Raw genomic sequence first — 27,809 nt, 5'->3', positions numbered from 1 at the left:
GAAGGGCATTTAATGTGAAACAGCATGTTGTCATCACTGATATAAAGTACATTCATGTGTATCTTCAAACAATGTCTTACTCTTCTCATGTTTTTCTGACAGACCGGTCAAGGTTTGCAGTTCTGTGCAATCAATCTGCAGTTTTTTTTTAGTATTAAACCTATTTCAAATCATTTGATTGTACTTGACTGTACTGGAAAATAACTTGCTTACAATAAATATAGTTTGAGCACACAGGTATACATTCAGTTATGTCAACAAAATAGGCAGTAATAAAAGCTTCTGGTAATGAAAATATACAGAGATGAATGCCAATCTCTAACAATGTACACTTCATAAGTTATATACACATATATCATCCTACATAACCTAACCTAAAAAAAGTATTTATATATATATTCTTCAGAAAGTGAGAGCTGACGCAAGACCACTTATTTTCATATCTGAGAAACCATTTTGCTTTCAGAGCCAAATATACTTCTTGGTGACAGTTCCCATTTTGCTGCTGACTTCTGGCAGACTGTTTTAAGAGAGTTCTAGCCCCAGAAGTCTCACATATACTATTCAATATACTATTCACTCACACAATCATACAGTCAACTTAATGCCGTATGCTTCCAACTTTACTATTCAATATACTAGCACACATATTTGTAGTAGGTGCAATCAGCATTGAGAAGTCATCCGCCTACATATCAGCTGTACATGCTACAGCTAAAGAAACAATACATCCTTTTTGTAAATAGTGTACTGCAGGCTGGCAAAAAAATAAATATACTGGGAGCGCAAATATACAGTAAAAATAAATCTGCTTTATCAAGCGTTCTGCTCCATATTTTAAAAAATGCAATAATAAGGGCATCAAATTCAATTTACAATTATCAACATTAATCTTGTTTGTGGTCGCTCAGAATGATGTATGATAACTGCAGTGAGGATTCACAGAGGGAACACAATGGATGGAACCCAACAAAGTGCAATGGACTGTGGCTTATTGGGTATTACAGATTCAATGTGGGCAAACTACTGTTTTATTGACAGTGGCAGCACTTCTAGAGGACAACAGATAAAAAGGCTCCAGATGTGAAGGCTTCCACTTCTGCTTGTGACTACTGCCACAATGGGACAACATTCCTGGACCACATTTTTACCACATACCTCATAACCTCAGTGTCACTTCCTGTTGTCATAGCAGTGGCATGTACATACGTTCCAGCTGTGGTGGAAACACTGTCAGTTTCAGTGTGAGACATGCCAACAGGAGTGCTAAAAGCATGGTGCATCTGTCCTCTCGGCTACATCAGGTCACCTACAGCATGTCCTGCTCCACCCAGACCGTTTTCTTCTGCTCCTCAATGATCTTGTCCTTAATGACCCTGATAAGATCCTCCACTCCACTCCATGAGTCGGGTTCCACGGTGGCATAAAGGCATGGCAGAGCCTCCAGCTCTTTCTCCTTAGCACGGCACATCTTCAGGAAATCCTCCTCCGATTCCACCTTCAGCGGCAGCCTCCTGCAGAATATCACACAATTATAACACATACTGTATTTCAATAAGCCTAAATGAGACATCTACTAAAACAAGTGTGAATGGCATGATTATGTACTAAAGCATGGAAAGCAAGCGAACTTGAGAAGTGAAATTGAGATGTATTTGATGAGTGCAAATCTGATTAAGGGTGGGGACTTGGCAGCCTGCTCACTTTAATTTCTTGATGTTCCTCTCGCAGATTTTGATGAATATAATGATGGGGTAGATTTCTCTCCTCAGCAAGTCTTTCACACAGCTCAGATCAGCTTCCAGGAGACAGTGTTTATTCTGCAACAGAACACAGAACGCGTTCACCAAAATCGGACAACACATCTGAGTTGCATTTTGATCTGGATTCCAATTATAAATAAAGTCTTAATGAGAAAAATGCATATATTTCAAGGGGAAAAACAAGAATGGCAACGCCTTCTCATATGTTTAATTTCACTGTGTTCAACCCATAGTGAATATTTGTCTGGCTGCTTCGTTAATTCTTCCAGTGAGCTCCATGTCGGTTCTGTTTCAGTTGCACCCCTTTTTTCCCCACAATGCGGAGTCTGCACTCGCGCTTGGTGCTTCTGTTCTGGTTTTTGCACAGCTCCCACAGGGGCGTGATTCTCAGTGGAAATATTTACACATCTTGTGAACACATTAGCTAGTGAGGCATGAAAACAAAGCCTCTGACCACCTGACAAAACCCCAAAGAGCATGCTGGCTCCGAGGGTGCCTGGTGCACTTTCTTTCTATGGCTGCGCTGGAGACAGATTCCCTGCGGAGAACTCCCTTCACAGTCGCAGAAAGCAATTTCTTACTTAGGGTCTACATTTCCTTGCCACTCCTCTGACTAAAGAGCAGGTCTCATTCACAGGAGCAGAGGATCAGAGTGGATCTCTTTGAATGAGGCGTCAGTGAGGGAGAGTAATTGTCACCCGAGAGCACTGTGTCAGCGAGCAGTCCGAGGGAAAAAGGGTACAGCTCTCATAGCGACGTGCCACTTCTAAATGAGACACATCACTGCTGAGAGCCCTGCCGGAGCCGAGAAATCTGACAATATGCTTTTAAAAAAGAAAAAAGCAAGGAAATGACAGCACATAAAAAGTGAAAACATCACTGAACTGTCATGAAACTGATTTGGAAAGAGTTCTCTCTGTACCTTAAAGGCAACGGCTTCGATGTTTTCAGAGGTGACACACTCGTATGTGTTTGCTTGCTTTTCTTTAGAGAAGATGATGGGCTCGATCTTCTGTTTCATGAGGAATTCCTCTTTTGTCAGGATGTCTAAAATATTGATAAACAACACAGACAAACAGGTTCAAATATAAACAGTTAAATATAAAAGACATAAAAATGATAATGACCTTCTTGACACCCATTAATAACTGATAAGTGTTCTTTTTTGCTGGATAACTATACTATTCCTTGTGACGAATGGTTTCTTTTTACCAGAATTATTGGCACTCTTAGTAAAGATAAGAAGGCGTGGTCTATCAGTTTCATCTCATGCTGAAAATATGAGCAAAACCTAACCTTTCAGTGAGATAAAATTATTCAAGGGAAAAAACTTCAAATTCAAAACCACCATATAAATTGTGTCACTGCTGCTCCATTCATATTTGACCTTTATAAGCACTTATCTAATTCTGCCAATAATTCTGAAGGACAATATATTGCAGCTGTCAAACTATATATCCGATCTTTATAGGAAAATAGAAGTTTTACATTTTTAAACGTTATTGTAGGTTATTGTATTGAGATTTTATTGCAGCATTTCCATTGTTTCATTCATCACATACACAATGTATAGGGCATTAATGAAAAATAATGTAAAAAAAATAAAATAATATAAATACAACGAGCAGGTTCAAGCATGAATCAGCACAATGAGCCCTTATGCAGTTGTATCCAACTAGGCCTAACAAGGCCTAATGCAGTTTGGCTTTATTTACAGAGAGAGGATGAAAAATTCAAGAAAGTCAGAGTTTATTAAAGGCCTTCATTTGCCATAATTGTTGAGCAGTGGTCTTTAAACATGATACATGCTTCATATCATATGTAAGGAGCTACTGAGCTTTGTTGAACATGCAAAAGATTGTCAACATAGATGTCACAAATACATGATTAATGGTAAAATTTCTGTCAGAGTTGTATTTGCAAAGTGGTTTGGTTCTCCATGTTTATATGTTATGATTATTGATCAGGGACCTTCAATAATAATGTTCACCTAGTTTTTTTCTTTGAATGAATAAGTCAAAATACCAGACAAGGAGTCCAATTTATGGCACAACATGTATCTACAAAGTTAATCTAGTCAGTGAACTGAATCACATGGCACCAACTGTTTATCTGTAGACTCTGTAATAACATTGTAGCATTTTTAATAACATAACATTTTTAATGATTTTAAGTGTGTTTGAGCGCTAAAGCACCCCCTACACACCAATCTGGACCAAATTTTGTACACCTCATCAGAGTCTCAACATCAATGATTGGACCACTGACTGATGAGTTATAGCAATTTAAACCTGCAATGCAACTGCCACAATAATTAACTGATAGAGCGAGAATATGTTGAGGAAAACAGTCAACATTTTTGGATAATTATTTACCTAGAGAGGCCACAGAGTATTTCTAGACCAATTTCGAAAAGTTAGGATCAAACCCCAAAGACTAGCTCAAAAAGTAAAGTTTTCAAACAGTTAAAGTTTGCAAAAAAAAAACTATGCATTTTTTAATAAACTTGTAATTGGAAATTTGTTTGACACACTGTACTACATTATATGAAAACAGTTATGTGACCATACAGTTTCATGATGATTGATCAATGTTTAGTCTGTCAAATGCCTGCTAAAAGCTGATTAGCTGAGGGCGGCCTTAAATTTTTAATTTATCTTATTGTCCTCAAATTCTCTTATATTTTGTCTAATAGATGCTACCTGCCAAATTTCAGCTTGACTGGATGTACAGATGCTCAGAAACAGTTATGTAGCAGTTACAGCGCCCCCTAATGACACATGTGCATCAAAATTTTTAGGCTACCTCAGCACAACTATCGGCTAATTTGGTGAATCCACCAGCCTCACCAATAAAAGGTGCCTCTTGGTTGGACGTAATCTAACATGGAAGAGAGGATCTTAAGTTCTTAGACCCACTTACAGCCTATCACCCCTAAAATTTTACACCCTCAACATTTTGTTTAGTTCCATACAGCTCATGAAATTTTTTCACGCCTTTTTTATCTTTTTCCTCCACTGCTTTCTCCACTAGCTGCTTTTTTGCAGAGCTGTTAACCTACACTCAAACGTGCAATGTCATACTATCTAGAAAACCAGCCTTCAAAACCAAACATCTTGTTTTAGTATGTTTGAATTTGCTCTTTGTGCTATTTTTGTAATACATCATTACATTTAGTATAGATTAAACTCTTCAGAGCATATTACGCATGCGCCTTTAAAAATGCGCATGTCATATGTTAGCTACATGCAGACGATGTGGTGTAGCTCATTGCGCCTTGCTTGACAAAGACAGGGCCTTACGTGATCCTAACTCTTCGGCTGAAGTCTGAAAACCAACTTTGGCTGGTGGTCAAGTGTTAATCTAGGCATTAATGAATGACTGAGCATGAAGATGATATGAAAAATGCTAATCCATAATGTATGGATGTACGAAGTTAAGAGGTTCGAGAAGGTTTTGCTTGTTGCTAAATGTCGTGATTATTTTAAATAATGATTCTGACCTTTAGCAACATGCTTGTGTTAATTCTGATTGGACAAGTTGGCTATCCTCTGCCCAATTTCAAACCTAGGCCAACAATACAGAACTCATGGAAGAGCAAATAAAACAGGGCTAATGAGCGCCTAATACTACATCTGTGACCTATTTCTAACAATGTCATCTATTATTCTTATTCACCCTGAGACGTTAACATTTCTATAGTAATTACATTGTGAATCAATACATTTTGTACCATTATCATGTCTCCCACAGCAGTTTCAGGCATTACTGTTGCTTACCTGGTTTACAAATGTTGAACTCCATGGCACCCCCAGAGTTGAGGAATTTCTGGACAATGGTCTTGGCCAAAATGTTAGGGGAAAAGAGCACAGGACGTTTACGTGGGCAGTGGTGTTGAGTTACCGGACTGTACGGAATCAGGTTCAGGTCACTCTTGTTCAGGTCATTTTCTGAGTCTGAAGAATCTGATGCATTATCAAAGACAAAAACTATTAATTTTAATACCTGTGAGGGAGGCAGTGGAATGCTTAAGCATAAAAATGTTGACATGACAAACAATGAAGAAAAGCTAGAAAGAACCACTTAGACTTGTCTGATTAGCATAAGGCTAACTAACTCCCAGGCTTCATTAGGGTTAATCTCATGAACATAATAAATACTGGAAAACTCATTCTCATTAGAATTCTCATAACTGTAACAGAGTAAGATTCCAAGATTAAAAAAATGGAAATCATTTTTTTTTCAAAAGTTTTCTTTTCACAATCTGTATTATCTCTATTACCACAGCAAACAGATAGGAAAACATTAAGTAGAAGGATCCAACAGTTAAAAGTAACACAAACACTTTTTTCTAATTAAAAAAGCAAAAAAAATGCTGCACCATATAGAGCTCAAAATTGATCTACTAAATTATATGATCAGTGTTCAGCTGCATAATTATTATGACACTCAAATATTTAAGGACATAGCTCAAGGTTGTTTCATTAGAAGTACACATTAAAATGTTGCCCAAGTTAGCATTTTAAGAGCTTTATTCATTTAGCCAAACTGTAACCATCAACTGAAGCTCAAAACCCAAAGTTTCATGTTAGCAGAAGTGCAAAAGTGAATCCAGTGCAGTCTATACATTAGAAAGCTATTATATGAGCATGCAGACGTAGGTGAGAATAAAGTGAACCAGACAAGAGTCATCATGCTTACCCTCAGGCTTTATGGTTTCAAAGCCAGCTCTGGGAAGAGATGACGGATTGCCTCCATTGACGATGCGGACGCGATCATTGCTGTCCATCCTCTTGTACTTGTTGTCAGCCCTGCTGACAAACTGACACCAAAAAAATCTCTTAATCTCAGCAATCCACAGCCTGTAGTCTTTCCTAGCCTTTCTGTCTCTATTTGTCTGGCCAGAGGGGCACTTACCTGGAGGATCTGGCAGATGAAGATGCTGGCTCTGGAGAGGCGTGGGCTAGACTTAGGATCTTGTAATGGAGTGGATTCCTCAGGTTGCAAAGTGGTCTGAGAACGTAAATGAAAGAAGGTGAACCTCAGTCAGACTGTCTATTGTGTGATTCATGCTTAGCTGCACTTTGTTGTCGTGCTGCCTTTGCAGAAAATGCAAGTAAGCAAAGCTTTAGTCTGGAACCGTTGCTGGGCCCAGGGTGAACTAACCCGCAATCCCCGCAGATTCTCAGCCTCTTCTCGGCCTCCACGACACATCAACTTCTGGATCTTCACTAGGAGGAGTTGCTGGGCCCTGGGGAGAGGGATGACCATCAGTTCACACTGTAGCCTCCAGTCATAGTCAGTAGACACAAACATACACATTCCCAGTGGCTAATGCTCTTCAAGAGACACAAAACAAAGACTTCTTTAAGCAACAATCAATACTAGGAGAAAAATACAACCTTTTATTCCCCCAAAACCATGAGCATAAAGCTTTGTTTCATTTTTTACTTTTAATCCTTAAGGAAGAAGCCATTTCAAGAGCCTGACCTGCTGTAGCTGGGTATGGTGCCCTTCTCCAGGTCTTTGTCAGTAAAGGTGTCTACACGCGCACACAGCCATTCACACTTGCCCTGGTGCCTGGTGTCTAACACGTGGAGCACCTCATCACAGCGCACATTCAAGGAGCAGCTGTCCACGTGGCCCGAAACATTCAGGTTGACCCGGATGTAAAACGAGTCACCAGACACCACTCTGCCCTCATCTATGTCCTTCTGCAGCCGCCTGTAGCCTGAACACAAAAGAAAAGGTCACCCCACAGACACCATAAACAGTACCTGAAAGCAGAAGTCACAGCATCACTGCTGTTCCTGCCATTGAAGTTCTAATCACGTGTTTAGCAGGACACAGTCTGGTATGAGCAGCCCTGGGAGCGCTGTGCTGCCAGATGAAATCTAACACAGTGAACACAGTGCTGTACTGAAGTCCATTACTCTCAGCAGACATTTACACAGTTTTAAAGAGCAGGACAACACAGAGACACACAGTCAACAGGAGGGCATATCACAATGCACCTTGTCTTTATAGCCTGTCAACAGAGTATAGACAGATGCAGATAGAGCTGGAATCTATTTTAAAAGTTTTAAGGCTTCCAATTTGCAGGTATCTAACATTAAGAAAACTAACAAACATGCAGATTCTAAACTTTCAACTGATACCACATTTATGTTTGTAAGGTATTTTATTATGATTTAAATTTGATGAAGTTATTGCGGCACTTATAATCTTTCTTCTCAAAATAGAAATCTATCTTGTATACTTTTGTAACGTTATTGGCATTTTTTAATTTGAACCAAACATATGTAATTCATTACATGACATATTATGTAATTAAGTAATTACATTTAAACAGTATAATAAAACAACAACACTAGATGTCCAAGAGTTGAACGACCACCACCCACTCTAATGCTCTGAGAAGTAAACATGCACATCAGGTAGCCAGACTCACCCTCATAGTTACATCTGTAATGCAGCTGAACCTGCCCAGTGCATCTCTGCAATGTCCAGTGAGCCTCCTCCTGAGTGCATGTATCCAGAGGCACACTCTGGGTCTCCCCTCGGATACAGCCCTTTAGCTAGGCAAAAGAAAACAAAAGCGTTCAGAATAGCATAAAAAAATAAAAGGGAAACGCAAAAATGACTGGGGCTATAGTTCTCTGAGCATGTCATGGCTAACACAGGACACTGAATTACCATTAAAAGGTGGTGTCCCACTCTCAGGCCAGCCTTCTCTGCACTGGATCCAGGATGGACAGAGGACACAAATATACCGCTGTCATTGCCCCCGACAAGAGTAATGTCTGACAGGAGAGAGTCTCCAGGGAGAGAGAGGTCTTGCACTGGGCGCAACGTACTGGAGCGTGCACAGGAGGTGAGTGAGGGACGGAATGGTCTTGAAACAGAACAAGAAAGAGGACACACACATAAGAAATGACATACAAGGACAGTAAAACAAATATTTGTTAATTCACTGAACATCAACTAGTAAATTAATAAAAAAAAAGAATCTGTTTTACATTCTGTATCTGTTCCTTTTTGTTTGGAGTTCAATAAAATACAAATTTTAACCAGGTTACCTGTGCATCAAATCAACATTAAATCATTTTTTACCATGCACCAAGAAAAAAAAAAATCAGCATCCAGCAGAAGATAAAGCAATAAACAGAATCTTGAGTACAGATACTAACCACTAGACATGTGTATGTGATCAGGAAACAAGGGAAGGATGGAAAAGGATTTGCAGAGTCATACAGAAGTACCTCTCCAGTGAAAATTTCCTGAAAATGTTGTTGACTTGCTCCAAGTCATAGGAGTCCATGCCCTCAGACTGATGGGATGAGGAGGAGGAGTGGATGGATGGAGGGCCAAAGGAGACTGTGTCTGTATCATCTGTGCCATGGTGGGAAGGAGATTGGGAGTCAGTAAAGTGAATAATCTGAATAAGTACAGTGATTCATAGTGATTTACAATGATCCACAACAACATTTCTGATTACCCAAGTCCATGTTGTCTCCGCTATCAGAGTCTGACGAATCAAGGCTGAAATGGAGAGGCAAGACAGATTTGTTTGATTGTACATTCACAACATTCTTCAGCTCTGTTATAATTCCCACTTCAGCTCAGAAAGCAGTACCATCTGGGCAGAAATTCATGGTCTCCTTCTTTAGTCCTCCTGAGAATGGAAGCCTTCTCCGGAGGCTCGGCAGCTGTGGACATGATGCTGTCATTCCGGTAACGGGGCTGCAAACAAACAAGAAAAAAGAACAGATAGGAAAATCACCATTTAAATAAAGACAACCCTCAACAAGAGCTTTGCTGAACATTTCCCTGTGTAAATCACAGAAACCTACGCCAAAGGGTGAGTTTGTCACAGTGGCGGTGTCAGCACTCACGACATCTGACAGGTCCCCATTGGTATGTGGCGCAGCTATAAAAAAGAGAAAGGAAGTCAAAGGAAGTCAGTGTGGTCTGTGCTTCTCTCACTTTGATATACAAGACTGCTGAAGATAAAAGACAACGCTACCTTGGAAATCCAAAGACTTGGGTGGAGAGATTGGTGATTTCGCTCTTATCTGGGGGGGGTATGGGAACTGTGTCAAAAACACAAAATCCTGGTCTACACAGAGCTTGAAAAAAAGGACAGAATCAGTGAAAGTCATATTTTAGTAAGGCTTACCCCTTTAATGTTGGGTCTGCGTTTAAACCGGGGAAGGAACATGTCTTCTGAAATCTCCTCCCCGGAGTCCTCAGATGGCCCCTCCGTCTTGGTGTCTTGGTGCTCAAAGTGCTGAAATATGATGGTCTGAGGAACATCTCGAGGCAAACTCTAAGAAGGCAAAAGTACTGTCTTTTGTCATGCTCTTATAAGAAGGACTTTGGGGTTAATGTTCACAAATGTCTGTTGTAGCTGTATTATAGAAGGTACATTACAATCACAATTATGGATAATCTTGTCTGCCTAGCATTATAATTTGGCTTTATGTGATAGCTTCGTTAATTTTAGATTACCCTATATAAAGCAGAGACAGTAAGACCCTCTGTATAAAGTCATTTAAACAGTATTACAATGCAAAAACAAATATACTTCCCACACCTGGCTCATATCAAAGCCATGTTCTTTGGACAGACGCCTCAGTTTGGACTCCAAGGTGACTATTTTAGCTTCTTTACGCATTATCTCGATGTGCAGCTCATCAGTCTTCTCCTCCAGCTCCCGTATCTGCTTACGGTACTTGTCTTTGTCAATCAGACACTGAGACACCTGATTCTGGGCTTCGTCCCTTGACTTAAACGCCTATGAGACACAATAATAAATGTCATACTTCTTAATGTCATTATTCAAATGGTTCTAAATGGAATTATCAAAACAACTGTGTTCAACCTGGTCTCGCTCACGTTCCACCTCCTCCAGCTGGACCATGATGGTGTTCATACGATTCTTATACATCTCACAATCCTTCACCAGAGTAGAACACTTCAGTTCAAGGTCCTCCTTCTCCTCAAGGTACTGTGGATGAGAGCAAACATTTCTAATCTCAGTGACCCGGGGAACAGAGGAGGTCTGCACAAATGAGATTAAAATAATGCAGAGCACATCATAGCACTGCAGCCCTGACGTCTTCCACCTTCAGAGAAGAACTGCCAGGTCTCAAGTGGCTTCACACTTTAAACTTAGACTTTTATCTTTTTTCAGACTCCCAGTCAAGGAGAGAAAATGTGAGAAGAGCTCAGTGCTATTTCAATCTAAAAGAAGTTCCTCTCTTCACCCGAATTTTGACACTTTTCACATGCCAGCTCAAAACCATCGTTAATTACAGATGTAGCACATTGCAGGAAAAGCCTTCTAAAACAGCCTGTCTTCATGAGACTCTATCACTTCTTGCTCCAATGTGACAAGAGGAAGAGGCTTTGCCTAATTCTAAATTTTCAGCCCAGCCTACTTAGAAATTCTATGTGTGATTTGTCTAACTCATAGTGAGGACAAGACCACATACCATTCAGGATGCTGTCAAGAAGTCATATAAAAATTCACAGGATATGACACAACAGCAACAGGAGAAGCCACAAACCATACAAAATCTTGTTGCTGAACTGACCTAAATTAAGAAGGAATGTACAGAAATAAACTGAACGCAGGCAGATCAAGAAGCTAGCCCTAACCTTATCTCTGAGTTCCTCAGTCTGCCGCACTTCTTCATGCAGGTTGTAAAGTCTGTTGACCAACTCCTGACGATCCTCTAGGGCCTCCTGACGGTCATGTTCCAAAATGTCCCGCAGGGCCTTGTCTGAGTCAGTCAGTGGTCCAGGCTACACACAAATAAAAATAACAAAAGGAAAAATTTCAGTGGCAGATTTCTATTACAAGAAAGTCTAAAAAACTATTTACACAAACTTTCATTTTTGTTTCCATTAAACTGCTGTTCTTCTTCCTTTCCATGTAAAGTTTACCTGTAAGATAGACTGCAGCTCCTGAAGTTTGATCTTCAAAACTTCATTTTCTCGCTCCAGCTCATAGATCTGCTCTTTGCGTGGCCGGTTCTCGATATCGTTCTTCAGTTTCAGAGACTGCCTCCTCTCCATTTTACACTCTTCCTCTACCTTATTCAGCTTGTGCTTCAGCTGGTCAATCTGAGAGCAAATGGTAAAAAACAGGCAACATCAGCTGTGCTCTAAAATACTGAAGGGTTAATCTTACAGAAATAGAATACAGAGACATCAATTGAAGAGATATTTTGAATTTATGTGTGACCGGTTTATGCCCTCTGACCTCCAGCTGTAGGTCTCGGCTCCTCATGACTGCCATGTTTTTCTCCTCACTGAGCTGGGCATAACGCATGGCCAGCTGGTAGTTTTCGTCCTTCACCTTAATGAGTTCATCATTACAATTGTTGCGCTCCTCCTTCATCTTGTTGTAGCGCTCCTGGAAGGTGCGTAGCTCCTGATTGGCCAGCCGAAGCTTCTTTTGCTCATCTTCCAGCGTCCGGTTCTTGGCCATGATATCTACACGCTGAACATCTTTGGCTTTGGCCTGCTGCTGCAACTTCATCACCTCATTCATCAGGAACTGAGTCAGACCCTCGTGGCCCTCTTCCACTACGGATGGACAAAAAAAAGACGTGACGTACGTAAATTCCATGTTGCGAGCTCCCTACTAGTTATTCATCCACTGTTTGCTGTGTTAGCATTATGTGCCAAAGAAACGGTTAAAAGACATTGTAAATAGCTATTCATATGAATGGATCTTCACTTTGAAGTGACTCACCCACTATAGAAGAGCACCTGCGAGTGGGCTCCTTCCCTGTGACCATTTTGTACAGGTCAGGGTAGTATAACTCCAGGCTCTCCAGAAATACCACATAGCCTCTCTCGCCTTTGGTGTGAAGGATGTCCAACAGTCGACCTGAAATAAACACTTCTTGGTGATTTCACTGGCTGTTAAGCAGGAAATTTCTGGATTTGGATTTGCTATAAAACAGTGGAATTTAGAGCACATTCAGCTCTAAGTCCCAGCACGAAAAGACTATGGAAAATATGCAAGTATGTACAAAACTCTGTCCCTGGCGGAACCAAGTAAAGTCATTAGGGAGCTGTGCAAATGGAATCAGAGCTAAACAACTGTTGTGGTGTGCTTCTTTGTGACAAACAACACAGTACCATCTTAAAAAACTCCTTGGTTAAAATCTTCCAATTTGCTCATGGCCATACATAAGTTGAAAAATGATACAGAGGTTCAAAAAAGAGTCCACGGGCAAAGAAAAAAACAGTTGCAGCAGCAACTCATGGGATTAAAAGCCTCCATTCATCATCATATTATACAACTGGAACAACACAGTGAGAGATGTGGTGACTGAGTAACTGATTGATGGTGCGATTTGCATGTAAATGTTTTCTGCACAGAATTTGCATTTTCATATTCCATAGTGTTTAGTCTTTCTGTCACTGCATCTTAGAATGGGTGCGCTGAGCAAATGCGAAGTGTTAGGGGGGTCTGCACACGTACATCGCACCCGCATACAAAGAGATATACTGGACAAACAGGAGGATGTGAAACAAAAGTCACACATCTGTACTGAACTGAAACACAACACAAGCAGAAACAGTCACACATGCAAAAACACATATGCACCCACATCCACACATGCACACACAATACCTGCTCGGTTGGGCTTTGTCTCAAGCAGTAAGGAGTGCAGCACCTCATCCTCATCCTGTTCGTCGATGACCTTGCACTGCCTCAGATAAGAAGTCAGCTTGCAGGGGTTAATATAGCGGCACAGAATGTACCGGTTCTTCTCCACATTGCCCCACAGGGCCTCCTCATCATCCAGGATGTTTTCAGACCCTCCGTTCTCCATGTCTGATGAGGTCTGTGTTTAAAATAGATATTCTTAAGCTGGCTGCATACTTCAAACAATAAAAGAACATAACTGAACAACTGCCAAACACGTTTTCTTAAGCATACTTAAAAAGAACTTGACGTATGTCTCAGCATCGCTAAAAGCCTGTTTCATGAAGTGGACCAATCACAGTTAGTGGCAGCAAAAGGCTTGGTGATTAGTTCTGTTCAGCAAGGAGCAGATACTGCACCAAACAAACTCAAACCACCGTGCTGTTTGGCCAAAAAGATGTTGTTTTGCTTCAAAATGTTGTTTTCATTTGAAGTATACTGCTGGCTTTAGTTTCTGAGGCCTCAGAGACAGAAGGACACCAGCCCTCCAGGTACATCTTCAAATTACATCACTATGGTACTTTCTGTGATGTTTAAAAGCCTATTTCATATTATACCCAGAGGAGAGAAGCACTTTGGGCAATGTTTTTAAATGTCATGATGTTGATTTATGCTAAAAGGGCACATGTTCATATATTTTAAAAATCCATTAGATCAGCATTTCTTAATCCTGCTCCTGGCGACCCACGGCACAGCGCAATTTCGTTATTCCCTGCCCCAACACATTTGATCCAGCTCATGGAGTGCTTGATAATCAGTTGATGAGCTGTTGGGTCAAGGGATACCTGAAACTGCAGTGCTGGGTCACCCAGAGGAGAATTAGGAAAAACTGTATTAGATCCTTCAAAAAAAGGATTGAAGCTTCAAGTTGTGACAGTTCTGTTAGCACATGCCATGGCAAGACAAAGTTTTCTGTAACGGTACATATCAATGACTGCTGTAAAGAATGGAAATACTTAATTAAAAGATTACATGAACTTGTTTTGCTTATGTTTATGTATATTTCTGAAAAGACCTTGGGGGGGCTGGAATATGCAAATGAAAAGAATGCGAATAAACTGCAAACAATGCATCCTCACCAATATATACTTAAATGATCTAACATTAAAATTTGATTGAATGTAAACAGCTCTAGTGTTTTAAGCAACAGCCTTTTTGCTTTTTTTTTTTTTATACAAAATGCGTTCTGTATTTGAGCACAAATGAAACGCAGCAGGTCCCATCAGATGGTGCAAACAGTCTGTCTCAGTAAAGGGCCATAAAAATGCAAACAGGGTGTCGAGGGAAAGGGTGGCCCTGTGTCCCCACCATACCCTCCTGAACACACCAAAGCTCTGTGAGTGACAGATACAAAGTGTTCTTACAGCAGTTCTGGACTGGGTGGACGGTCATTTGAATAGCCACAGGCTACAGGTAATACACGCTCCAACACACACCGGTAGTTAACCTTTATCAGCCACTATGTCTTCATGGAAAATGTTTCACAATGAATGTTGAGATAGATGTCAGAGTGACTTGTGGATGGTGGCAGTAATAATACAGCTGTGGTGATCTTCACATCAATCAGCTTGCAGTGCTAGTAGAAGTTCATTGTAAAGTGCTCAATACGCAAGACCCAGTCTTTTATAAAGTGAGCAAGAAAGCTGAGTAACATCATGCACTATATGTGATCAGTGACGCTTCATGCTGAGAAAGTTACTGAGCAAAAACAGTGTCAATAAGAATGTACTGAGGGAGCTTCTACTGTATATAAGCACAGTGAATCTGAAGATATCTTGTGGAAGCCTATCACTACATTATAATCACAAGGCTCATTACTCATCTGCCGTGGGAGGAAAATGCTCAAATTCCACACATTTGCTCAGACATCCATCAAACCGTCATTTAATGCTGCAGTTGGAGCAGAGGTTCTGGGGCTGATGGCATTCTCTGTCAGAGGCAATCCATTTATGCATTACCTGCACAGAGGGAGCCATGCACCTGATGAGTTCATTCATCCACCAGCAACACCAGGAGCCATGTTTCAATATAATGTCTCTTTGCTCATAACGCGCCTCATGCAGTAATTAAATACATATACGGGTGGCTTATGCAGTCACTAATGTGCACTGCTATAATGTATCGGTATGATTCACTATAGGTTGCGTCCCTTTTGCATATGTGTTCTGGGCGGTAAGCAGCCCTGAGGTGCAGCCTGGTCACCTGTAGTTACATAAGCCCTGCATTGTCTCCCTGCTGCTCTGCGTGGATTTGCAAATGAAAGCTTATCTGATAGCATCCATATGCCCACACAGACTTTTTGCATGTTTTCTCTCATCATTGCCTCACTCGCTGCCATAAATCTTGATAAAGACGATGAATCAGGCGAAAGTTGAGGAGACATTTAGCCTTTCCCTTTTTTCCCCCTCCTTACACCAGACTGCATTGAAAGATCCAATCATATGGGCCCTAATCGACCTCATTTTTCTATTCACTGCCCTTTACAGAGTAGGGATGTGCAAATATATAGATATCCAAACTCATTCATGTATTTAACTGATTATTTGAATAAGGCATTAGTTGTAAGGTGTACGTTGTGCGCTGTTATATTGCATGTTTTGTTGACACATGTTAACACATCATGTACAGATTCTGCACATTTTATTGGGCAATTAGAGTAAATTTGCCAAATTTAACATACTGGGTTTAATTTTTTTCAATATGTTAAACTCAGCAAGTAAACAGAAATTGTGCATTAAAATGTCCAGAGTAATGGCATCTTTGACAATCAAAAAAAAATTAATTTGACCAGGAGTTTTCAAACATTTGCATGCAACTGTAAGTTTGCAAAAACGGCAATTAATCACACATTATATTGTAGCTTTTTAATGAATTCTTGACTGAGCATGTGATGTAGAACTAAAAAGAATGTCAGAAACAAACAGCTGATACTGCCTCTCATATTAAATATGGAAATATTTTAAACACAAAGATGCTTAAACCAAGGGATGCAAAAATATGGCTAAAATGAATCACAATTTTTAAATAATAACTATTCATCCAATTTAGGGACAAAATAGGTTTATTCCTTCCGATAAAGAAATTTTCAAATCAAAATAAGTCTGGTCCTTCACCACATTCATTTAGTGTATTTTTTAAATGCACATAAACAAAATTAGACTCCCTATAAATAAAATGTCACCAGAGTATGCAAACAGAAAGCAAGACGGTACGCAACCACACAGAGAAGGTAATTACATCACGCTTACAGTTTTTTTTTGGCAAACACAAGCCTACCGACATGACATGATTTAATGAACAATATCTAATCTTAGTCTATTGGCTTAACTTAGCTAAGTTCACCAGTATCACAGTCAGAGATGGCCCAACACCACTTTTTCCTTTCTAATACCAATACTGTATTGAAACCTTGGGCATCAGCTGAAACCAATACCGTTGTGATATTTTTTCTAAAATTAGCTATTTTTAACTGAAGCACTTCACATGAGCATCTAAAAATAGGATACTATGATTTAAAAGTAGGCTATGATGATTCAACTCCTCAATCACATATCTACCCCACAAGAAGAAAAACACACAGCTAATAACATTACATCCCACAGTGTGAGTATGTGCTATTTCAGGACAGATTTGTTACAGGATTTGAACAGATTTAATCCTTTTTTCCTTCCAATCCAGCATTTTCTCTGTGTACTGACCCAAAACTGACCAATACTGATATACCCTCTGTAATCACAATCACAACAGTGGAAGCCAATAATGGTGATCATGATTCAAATACAATTGTGCAGCCCTATTTAAAACACAAAAATAAATCCATAAAGTCAACCAAATAATCAAGTACAGATCAACTGTTTTGGTAATTCCATTCAGTAAACAAACGTTGAGTCATCGACGTTACATTTTTCAACATTAAAAATGTATTGGGCTATTCAAACAGTCAAACAGAATTTCTTTTTTTCAGAATTTTCTGAATGGCAAAAATGGTTAAAATGCCCATTTCTGTTAACAAGTTAGCTCATGTCTCAGCTTCAGCATCAGACAGATGTTTATACTTGACTGATATTTATCCTACACAGAAATGTAGGGTTACATTCACTCCAGAATGACATATTTTGTCATAATGGTAATCCAGGTGGATTTAGTCCTAATGTCTACATTTTATAATTTTGTATGTATTGACATCGGCAGATATGCACATAAAAGATATTAGATATTGGCTTCAGCCCACAGTTCCCATGTGGGTGCATCCATTAAAATAGATTTTTAGGCACCATCCACTGAAACGTTTTTTTAAGGAGTCAGCGTTATCGTTCTATGGCATTGTTCTAAAGAAACCTTTTTGGCACCTTTGTTTTTGAGAGCGTACTTGGCCGAAACAGAATTCTGTGCAGAGGGTCATCCCCATCACAGTCCCAGCATGCTAAGAAGATGAGTCTGCATACATGGTGTCAAACCACTTGCAATGCCTCCTACTGATCTGAGAGCTAAGATCCCCAGATCCTCCTGCAGAGGTAACCCTTAGGACTAAGAGGAAGTTAAAGGGAAGCATCAGAGTAAATCAGTGAGCATCAAAATCTGGGGATTTAGAGATGGCATACCCACTTTAATTATTCAGCACAGAAGAGGGTGGATTCAGCTCCTCTCTATTCTGGTTTGGGGGATGATTGGAAACAATCAGCAGGGGTTTTCCCCTCAGACACTCGGCTCTCAACTGAGTAAGTGAGATGCCATTCCGTCGGTGATCTCCACGAGGTCTTCTATGTTGGACGGGACGTGACTCAGCCAACTCATCCGCGGTGTGTACTCACATGCAACTCTCTCACACTCATATGTGGACAGGCACACAAACATTTCGGCTTTGTCCACACCCCCAACTTACAATACAACCCTAACCAAGTTTCCTCCGAGCTTATTTTGGAGTGAATGACTAATAGAGTTTCTTCACTTCCTCATCTCGGTAACAGATGTTTAGTCTCGCCTCTTCAAGTGAGAAGCTCAGGGCAGCTAAACGGAGGTGAAATCTCCCCCCGCTCTGTGTATATTTGAAGAACTGCACAGCAGAAGTAGCCTGCAACATCAATAAGATATTTCAAGACTGAGAAGCAGCGGCTGAACAGCATCTCCAGAAACTGACAACAAAGCAGACCTATAATTATTAAAATGACAAAAGATTTCAATCTCTAAAAACCAATCAGTTTGAAGCGGTCTCTTAGGTAGAGCCAAACTGTCATAATTTCCACTGCTTTTTGCTCACAGGCACAAAAACACAGACATGCAATTTCACCAACACTCTACACAAAAACGTCCTAACGAAGCCTCATTTGGTTTAAACTTGACTGAAAGGTGGAGTATACAGTAAAAACAGTTTCCTGTCTATCTTTCTCCCTCCTTCTCTTCGCAATATGAGGGAGTCACACCTACAGGTTTGATCCTGTTTCACTACAGTTTCCTCTTTGTCTCTCCCCCTGGGACTAGGCCTGAAACTGTTTCGCACTCATGTTGGAGAGTAGCATCAGACTCAGAGAGCGGAAGTCCTCACCACGCGCTCCCGCCACCCTGTCTGATTTTAGAACAACCACCAACCAACAGTGCGTCCCCAGCCAATGGGCTGCAGCTCTGCTCCTCCAACCTACCAGTTCAGAGGAACTGCGGTGAGCTGTTTTGTGTGAAAGTGAAACACAGCGTGAAGCAGTTCAGTGGGCCCCCCGACCAAGCCCTTTACTACAGCTAGTGTTTCAGCTCTCAGAGTCAGCGATGCTGAGAACCTTCTCATCTGCCTCAGGAAAGTGCAGATACAGAGATAAGGGCTAAAAATAGTGTCAAACAAACTAAAAGTCTCCAATGGTGCAATTAGTCATTGTGTGTCACTCTAGACCTAAATAATTCTGCAATCGAGTGAGGTGGGTGATTTACAGGGATAAAGGCCTGCAAAAAAACAGGATTAGATGAGGGAAAAAAGTCTTCCTTCGGTCAACTGGCTTTTTAACGGATGACTGCTAAAAGCAACAAACATCAAATGCTAAAAAGTGTGTAATTAGTCAGCCTGTCAGCGTTTTCAGTCCAGCATTTGCTCACAGAACTGTCCGTGACAGCAGACTACGTTGATTTAGACTACATAGTCCATATGGGAATACACCGCGTTTATGATAATTGACTTGTTCAGTATGCTGGTCCAAAAAGCTCTAATCAAATTCCTTTCCTTTGAAGAAATTTGGAATGCCAATGATGCATCCTGGAAATGGTTTCTTTATGGAATGTATTTGGCTATATATAATTCAATAGAGTAGCGATGGTCTAGCTATGTGTAATTTAGCTCCATTTATGCCTGTCCTAATTACCCTTTCAAAGAGCAACAAACCCACTTAGGAACCATTCAGAATTTATAAGGCAATTGCAGATCCAGCCACTATAACTGAAAAGATCTGTTCAGATTGGAGACATTTTCTGCACAGTCTATATAGAATATGTTTTGCATCCATGCATACATAACGCAAGCTGTTTCACAGCATAATTTGCATGATAACCCTTTTAAACCAAACTCTCTACTCTCTAAGTGAACAACAGCACCCTGGATCCAAGACCAGTAGGAGTAGTTTTGGGGATTTGGAGACCTCTCTGGTGGAAAATTGCAATTGTGTAACTGCATGCAACTGATCAGTCTGGTGATGAGTGCATTGAAAGAGTATTCACAGAGAACTCGAAACCTGTTGAAGGCCAGGTTTTTGCTCAGAATCTCCCTCTTCAGGCTCATACAAGTTATCCAATTCCCAGCCTGCACCATACCAAGGTGCCTACACCTTAGGTTTGTTTGTTAGCCAGCTAATCAAAGGTTTTGCATTTTAACTATATTGTTAACACAAAACTGAAGTTAGCTTTATATTTTAAGAATGTAAGTACTTGTATTTCTTACATATTCATCAGCTTTACATTGATTTATCCAGGAATTAAATTACACATTTTTAATAACGTGTGAATTCCTCTGTTGACCAAGACTCAGCTGTTAGCTAACATTAGCCAGTTAGCTTTAAACCAGGTCTAGCTGACAGACTTTAACTAAGTTACATACGGCAGTAGCTAAACATGGGAAAGTCAATGATGGTTGGCAAATTCAAAAATGTCAGTGTATCATATACTATAACGTTATAACAATAGGTGTGTAGCCGTCTTGCATCTTATGCAAAATATTTGTTAGCAGTTAGCTAACGTTGATGTAAATTTAGCACGCAAGGTAAATTAGATAACAAACTTATCTAACTTTAGCCTGCACATTTTGCTACATTCTCGTTGCTGTTACTGTTATTTGAAGATAAAGATTTACCATTCTGCAATCCACATTGAGTAAGAGTCAGGAAACTGTTCTTTTCAGCTTGAATCAGCTGGCAGATCTAGAGCTGTGTTGGGGCCAATTTTCAAATGAGTCAGAATTAAACTTATATGCTTGCTACAAACTCTGTACTTGGTGTCACCAACGTCTCTGATGACACTTCAACCCCAGAAAGTAATCTGAGCCATTTTGGTTTGGTCTCGTTACTCATGTTACATTCTGCCTCTTGCCTCCACACTAAGCATTTGTAAATGAATGACAAAACAGCTATAACATTATTCAAGTAGAGCAATGCAGACCATATGAAGTGTGGGAGGGTCAGTTGATTTCGTAGTTTATGAATATGCAATATAAGGTAGCTTATGTTTCACTATAGTCAATTAGTGTTAGTGTATCTGTGATATCTAAGATCACATGTAAAGTGTAATTCCTAAACTGTGGTTAGGGGGCAGTATGCAAAAAAAAATTAACGTAGAGGTAATTTTATGCACTCTGCAGTGCCCAATAAATGTTGGACTGAAGCAGAAGTACGAAGATAACCACATACTTCCTGCTAATGTAATATTCTGAGTAAAGAGGGAAAATACTGTGCAGGGCACGTTAATATGTAAAGACAAATGAAATTGCTATTTCAAGATTTACAAGAAACAGCAGCGCACAGACACCATCATTTAGCTTTTTTTCTCCTAACGCTGTAATACCGCTTCTTTCAATTTTAACCCAAAAAAATTTACACAAGTGAATTTTGACCTTAAGTGTGTGTCTTAGAATCTCATCATGCAAATGTTTAAAAAGAAAGTGAAGAAAAATATATATGATTGTAAAATGAGTTTTAGACCCTAAGTTTAAGTTTAAGCACTTATGTAACACTTAAGATGTTTCCAAGGCCTTTTGGAACATAGATTGGATCCATGGACACATGTCCTCCTCAACAGCCCTCCTCTACAGTCAAGGCAGGTGCAATTTTTAAGATGAGTTCAAGGGGGTAATATTTTTGTACCAACAGTTATTTTCTCTCTAGCCTGCAATGCCATGGGCAAGTCATTAAGAAAAAAAGGATTTTAAATACGAGTGACAGAGATCACAGACATATCTGAGCTGATCTTCAAGTAATTTTTTTTTCAGTTTGGCTAATTAAAGTAAGCTAAAGCTCAGATTTAAAAAAAATGCATTGCAAAAAAAGAACCTGAGATGATAAAACTTCAAATGACTGTGACTGCAGTGGGAGAGTTTGTTCACTGTTCTATATTGACTTTCACTGATAGACATGTAAATAACTGATTTTGATCACAAAAGGCATTTTCAACATAATGTTAGGACAGCTCTGATTACAACTAAGAATTTTAATAAAGGAAAGGGTCAGAGTGCTGACAGAAATACATAACTCAGTCGAAGTGATACACAACAAACCCATTGTTTTCAGGTGAGCCAGCAAATTCCTGAAGAGATGCAATCACTGGGAAACTGACCCCAAAATTTTCAATATAAACAGTTCCACCATTGTCAAGAGTGACTGCAGACACATAAAGGTATGCGTCTATTCATGTAAAAGCAAAAAGGATATAGCTATAATATATATATATATATATATATAAACATTTCTATTGTTAATTCTTATGTCTCCACCTCAGCAGTAACAGTTAAGGCCTGAAGGCAAACTGAACATTTCTCACACTACCTGCCGTTTATATTAATTTCAGTTTTACTGGGGTATTTCTATCTATTAATCTATGAATGATGCTGCATATTAATCCACGCTGCCCACTCTCCTCGCAACATTTAAAATAAAGATAGTGCAGCATCTCTGTCTATACTAGTTCTTCTTTTCCACATGAATCGTCTTATCTGTTCATGTCCTTTTCTATTAGAAAAACTACAAAGAAAACAGATAGAAACAGCAAAATATCAATATACATATTCTTTTGCTAGACAGCAGAGAACACAGCACTGTGTTATTAACAGGCATTCTATTCTGCACAATATTTTCCATACATGTATGTATGTATGCATGTATGTATTGCATAGTTTAGCATCTGTAGTTAGAAAATGTAATAATTTGAATTGTGTGATAGAGCTTGAAAAACACTACACTGTGCAGTGCTGCAGCCCTCCAGGACTTGAGCCTGAAATCTCTGGTGTTACTGAAAATTCACTAGCAAGCACACAATGTTTCTATGTTATTCTCTGATATCTCATAAAATAGTCTGAAAAAGCCACCATGAGAGTAACTGAGTTCTTGACCCATAAGCTTTCAATATAAGACATTGAGAGTTCCTGAAAGGTGCCAATTATTGTAACAGCACAAGTTCCCTTTGGGTGCTTGCAAGAAAGACTGTTTATCTCTTGGTAAGTTGGCAGCAGAAAAAGCAAGGAACAACAATAAAAAAAGAGAAGAACCACAGTCCATGGAGCTGATATTGTGAACTAAATTCCTAAGCGGTTGCACAATCTGTCCCCTGCCAAAATAGCAACTCAAACCTAGATGGTGGCAGTGATAATGGTCATAGAGTGTTCTTCTAACAGGCAAGTTTCAAATTAAATTTGTGCTCCGATGTGCTCTGGAGCTCTTCCTTGAGTTTCTGAGGAGGTGCATGACATGCTGTTCAATTTGTTAAACAAAGTTGAGGTCCAAAAGCATGCAGAATTGGACAACTGTTTTGTATTCACAGAGGATCCTTGTCTGACACACTACTGGCTATTCAAATGACATTTCCATTAACCCACTGTGCTCTCACATACAGACAGCCTGGCTGAAGTGCACTCCATGTGTGTATAGGCTGTGTGTGTGGGTGTCTGTGTGGGTGTAGGTGCCTCAGTACTGCCACTGGTTATTCCTGTGAGTGCACTCGCAGTAAACATGATGACCTAACCAGGGCACTGTTCTGTCAAGGTGGGGATATTAGAAGCGCAAGTGAGAAAATTTCACCGATTTATTAGTAAATGTATTACCGGTCTCATATTTTCAAGGTAAAGAAGCAGGAATACACATACAGTCCACTGACAACGCATATCATTTCTAGAGATGACCATGTCAGGGCAATGTCTCTTCCTCAGTTCTAAAGGTTTCCATTCACTTCTGAAACAGCCAAGGTTTCCTCTATCAAGACCACATCTTTCTCCTTGATACCCAATTGACAAGCAATTAGTTTAAAGGCAATCAAAGAAGCAAACATGATTATTACCATGGATGCACCAATATGAGAATTGTGGGCTGACACCAATATCCAGTTTGTTTTTTTTTTACGTACACTATGTGGACAAAAGTATTGGGACACACCTCTTAATCATTAAATTCAGGTGTTGCATTCTGTTTCATTGCCACAGGTCTATAAAATCAAGCACCTAGCCATGCAGTCTGCCTTTCCACAGACACACTCCAAAATCTTGTAGAAAGCTTCCCAGGAGAGTAGAAGCTGTTATAGCTACAAAGTGGGGACCAACTCCATATTAATGCCTATGGATTTAGAATGGGATGTCATAAAAACTGTAGACGTGTAGGTGTCCGAATACTTTTGTCCAAATAGTGTATTTGCCAATGCCAATACATAAACGTTTAGAAAATGCAGAAATGACATCCACATCCACCTGGATTACCATTACAGAGACGTGTAATGTAACACCTATTTCTATATAGGGTTACAATGAGGTAAAACAATTGAAATGTAGACATTTTAGCACAGTAGCCCAGTGTCGCCTAAACATTCTGCTCTTCCAGAGTACAATAAATGCATCATCAAGCATCCATTTGAAGTATCAGTCAAATCTAAAAACATATGATCTTTCATGCAATTATCTGCTGATACCGATATGATTCGGATATCATTGTGCATCTCTCATTATTACACAAAAAGTAGTCAACCCAATAAGAGATATTAGTACTCTATTACGAATATATAACACATAATACACACACTACTGGTCAAAAGTTTGGACTCACTTTCCATTAATATAAAACCAGTTTTGTTGCAGATACATGAATAAAACTATTGTAATGTGATGCTAATGTTCTGTAGGCTTCAAATCATTTGTAGGAAGCTGCAAAAATAATGAAAGTTCAGATGACAGCAGATGATTCCATAATAATGAGAAAAGCTGCATAAGAAAGCTGCATATATGTATATTATAAACTCAACGTCCTGAATGCCTCATTTTTGAAAAGTGGTGACCAAATTTTTCGAATAGCTATTCATTGTTATTCTGATAATTACAGTTTATAAACTGATAACACTGGGCTACATTCACCAATATCTTCTAAGTTTGTTCTTAAATGTGATCTTGAGAAAGGGCCTAAGAAAAAGTCTATGTCAGATTCATGACGTGTTCTTAAACTGCAGAACTGTTTGCACCTTTGTGTGAGTGGATTCTGTTCTTACCTAAGAACAAATCCCAAATAACAAAACACTGGTGAATGTCAGAATCTTTGTGACTTCTTAAGTTGATCTGAAGAAGAAACTTCTTCTTCAGATGGTGAATGAGACCTGTTTACTTTTTCACCCTTTACTCGTCATTTCTAGGTGTTACCAAAATCTTTTAAACAGTGAGTAAACAATTGGTTTGGTTGTTTAGTGTCTAGTTTATAACATTTCAATCTATGCTATAAAATTATTGTTTGTTCCTTTTTAATCACATAATAACAAAAGCTCATCTCCAAAATGTTAACCTTTAAGGAGAAGGATAAGGATTCTTAATTTAAATTAATGTTATACATTATTGTTAATCATAGTATAGGTTATAACAAAATACATAAAATCAATGACAACTAACTAACTTCAAGTTCTTCATAACTGTTTTAGCATTAAGTTTCATGAGAACTCGTCTAGAAAAGAAGAAGAGATAGAAGAGATAACTAGCATATATACTTCTCAGTTATCTCTGTTCCTCTCTTATTTCAGGTTGCTGTCCTGGGTTAGATGTGACATTATGATTGTCACTCATTTAAACACAACAAATCAGACAGCATCATCTGGAAATAAGCGTTTCAAAATGTGTGATAGCAGGTACAGCGAATATTAATGAAACCACTACAGTTCTCAGGAAGTGTGTGCATGTTAATGAAACCACTACAGTCCTCCACAGCCTTGAGATGTTTTACATAGAAATACTAGGAAGTGGACATAAATCTTTTATTTTCAGCTTTGAGGTGGTTTGGAGGGGAAACTGTCTGGACACTTTCAAACAGATATGTGACTCTGATGCAGGACTATGACTTACTGCAATATCAAATTCGGACTTACAAGTTAAAACCAGTATCATGCAGGGACACATCTTTTCGAGAGGTTTTCTCTGAACCTATTTCATTTGATCTGCTATTATGCACACATTATGATCAGACTAAACCATTTTTAAAAAGCCTCTCACAAAGGTTCTAGAAAAAGGTGTCAAGAACCATTCAGGACACTAAATCATTTTTCCCCTATGCTAATTATCATTCACAATGGCAAACTTGTTGAACAAATCTAATTTGGTACTGAGAAGCATGGCTATCAGTGTCTGCAGGTCATGCAGGAGCCTTTCACAAGGGTTCTGTAAAGAACTGGTTGCCTGGAGATCATTCTGGACTGTTTGTACTTACATGAGCTGAATCTAGAACCCCCAGAACCCCGATAAGAAAACTAGAGTCCCTTTTATTCATAAAATACACACTTAAAAAAGATGGTTCTTCAAGGGTTCTTTAGTAAAGGCAATGGTTCTATTTAAAACCATGAGTTCTATACAGAACCATTTCATGGTTAAATAGTTCTTCAGACAGATGGAGAATGTGTTGTACGTGCTTCTGTGTAGAACCTTTTTGAAAGTGATTCTGTATACAACCAAAAAGCGTTCTTCTATTGGTACAAATGCCAACCTTGTAACAATAGAAGAACACTTTTTGGTGGTATACAGAGTCATTTTCAAAAGGGTTCTACATAGAACTCATGGTTCTAAACAGAACCATTGCTTTTAGTAAAGAACCTTTAAAGAACCATCTTTCAAGTGTGAAAGGTATATGTTAAGCACCACAAACTTATAACCACAGCAGGCTAGCAGGCATGAAATTCCTCTCCTATGCACCTGCACTGCACCCTTGAGTAAAGTAATCCACAAAACCCGAAGCTGCAGCCAGCTTCCCACTGTTGAGGACAGGCTCAGGTTTTCCGGTCAAGGAATCCACTGAGGCAGGAGCCATTTCACGTAGAGGCTTACAGGACGAAATCTGACAACAAAAGCTGAATTCACCTGACCCAGAGTTTGGGTTTGGTATCAATGCCCTCTTTTTAAAGCCTCATTGTCTTCCAGTTTGTATAAACAGGGATGCCACTGCGTGCAAGCAGTGGTGGAGCTTTGTAGGGCAGTCATATAATACAGACACTGAGAAAACCTAACAATGTGCAGCGGAGCATGCAGACACCCGAGCTTTTCACACCTTCACACCAGCTAACACACACATCTGTGTGCAAAAACGGAGAACATTTTGGGGCCTGCGCTCATAAAAATACAGTGAATTTTATCGGGTCTCTGAGCAAAGTTACTTCAGCTAAAGAGTCAGTTAGGAACACCGCAGTTTCACACCTTTCTTGAACTTGAAGTCGCCTTCTGTCGCCTCGACCCAAAAAAGGACACAGTACGTACTTCAGCCAGGTAACCCCAAAGTTCAGCCTTAAAAACAGACTTTAACGCACTTTCTCACTTTTAATCTGTCTGAAGAGCCTCGTCGCCTCTTGCTAGGCTAAGTTAAAGGTTTCACCTCTTCGAATCTTTCGATATGCATCTCGAGCTCGGAGCCTTTCGCGGGGTTTGACTTCACCACAGACGAATTTATTAATAACTGACTTTGACTTCCGATTAGAAAGCACTTCATTTACCTGTAGAAGATCACTTCTCGGGGTTCAGCACCGTACAAACATTCCGGAGGATGAAACAAAGGTGGAATAAGCGTTAAAATCTCGGCATGGGAGCGCGGAGCAGGTCGGCCGCAGTTCTTAAAGTTCCACCTGACAGAAAGAAACAC

At 39.6% G+C, this 27,809-nt stretch overlaps 1 protein-coding gene across 2 annotated transcripts; it reads right to left on the bottom strand.

The window, feature by feature from the left end:
- card11 (caspase recruitment domain family, member 11) lies at positions 1–27,809 on the bottom strand. Of its 2 annotated transcripts, none has more exons than XM_036566742.1 (24): positions 27,664–27,809; positions 13,420–13,633; positions 12,529–12,666; positions 12,034–12,359; positions 11,715–11,894; positions 11,427–11,573; positions 10,648–10,773; positions 10,360–10,560; positions 9,943–10,092; positions 9,790–9,856; positions 9,617–9,693; positions 9,400–9,506; positions 9,262–9,305; positions 9,026–9,155; positions 8,460–8,658; positions 8,215–8,341; positions 7,254–7,494; positions 6,930–7,014; positions 6,681–6,776; positions 6,465–6,585; positions 5,543–5,728; positions 2,686–2,810; positions 1,705–1,820; positions 1–1,514 (listed from the first exon to the last, which is right to left on the bottom strand). In XM_036566742.1, exons 2-24 carry the CDS (start codon positions 13,619–13,621, stop codon positions 1,310–1,312), a joined length of 3,396 nt encoding a protein of 1,131 aa, XP_036422635.1. In that variant the 5' UTR covers positions 13,622–13,633; positions 27,664–27,809; the 3' UTR covers positions 1–1,309. The 2 variants fall into 2 exon arrangements, with proteins under 2 accessions (XP_036422635.1, XP_036422636.1); XM_036566743.1 differs by having other exon boundaries at positions 9,790–9,838.

This window comes from Colossoma macropomum, unplaced genomic scaffold, assembly GCF_904425465.1.
Source record: "Colossoma macropomum unplaced genomic scaffold, Colossoma_macropomum, whole genome shotgun sequence".
Taxonomy (NCBI): Eukaryota; Metazoa; Chordata; class Actinopteri; order Characiformes; family Serrasalmidae; genus Colossoma; species Colossoma macropomum.
The sequence above is the reverse complement of the archived record's forward strand: the minus strand, read 5'-3'. Positions and strand labels throughout refer to the sequence as shown.

Coding starts and splice junctions, on each gene's coding strand:
- card11 (XM_036566742.1), bottom strand. CDS start 13,621: ATGGAGAACGGAGGGTCTGAAAACATCCTGGATGATGAGGAGGCCCTG. Junction 10,774..11,426: donor CTGAGGAACTCAGAGATAAG/GTTAGGGCTAGC, acceptor TCTCATCCACAG/TACCTTGAGGAGAAGGAGGA. Junction 5,729..6,464: donor TGAAACCATAAAGCCTGAGG/GTAAGCATGATG, acceptor ATAATGCATCAG/ATTCTTCAGACTCAGAAAAT.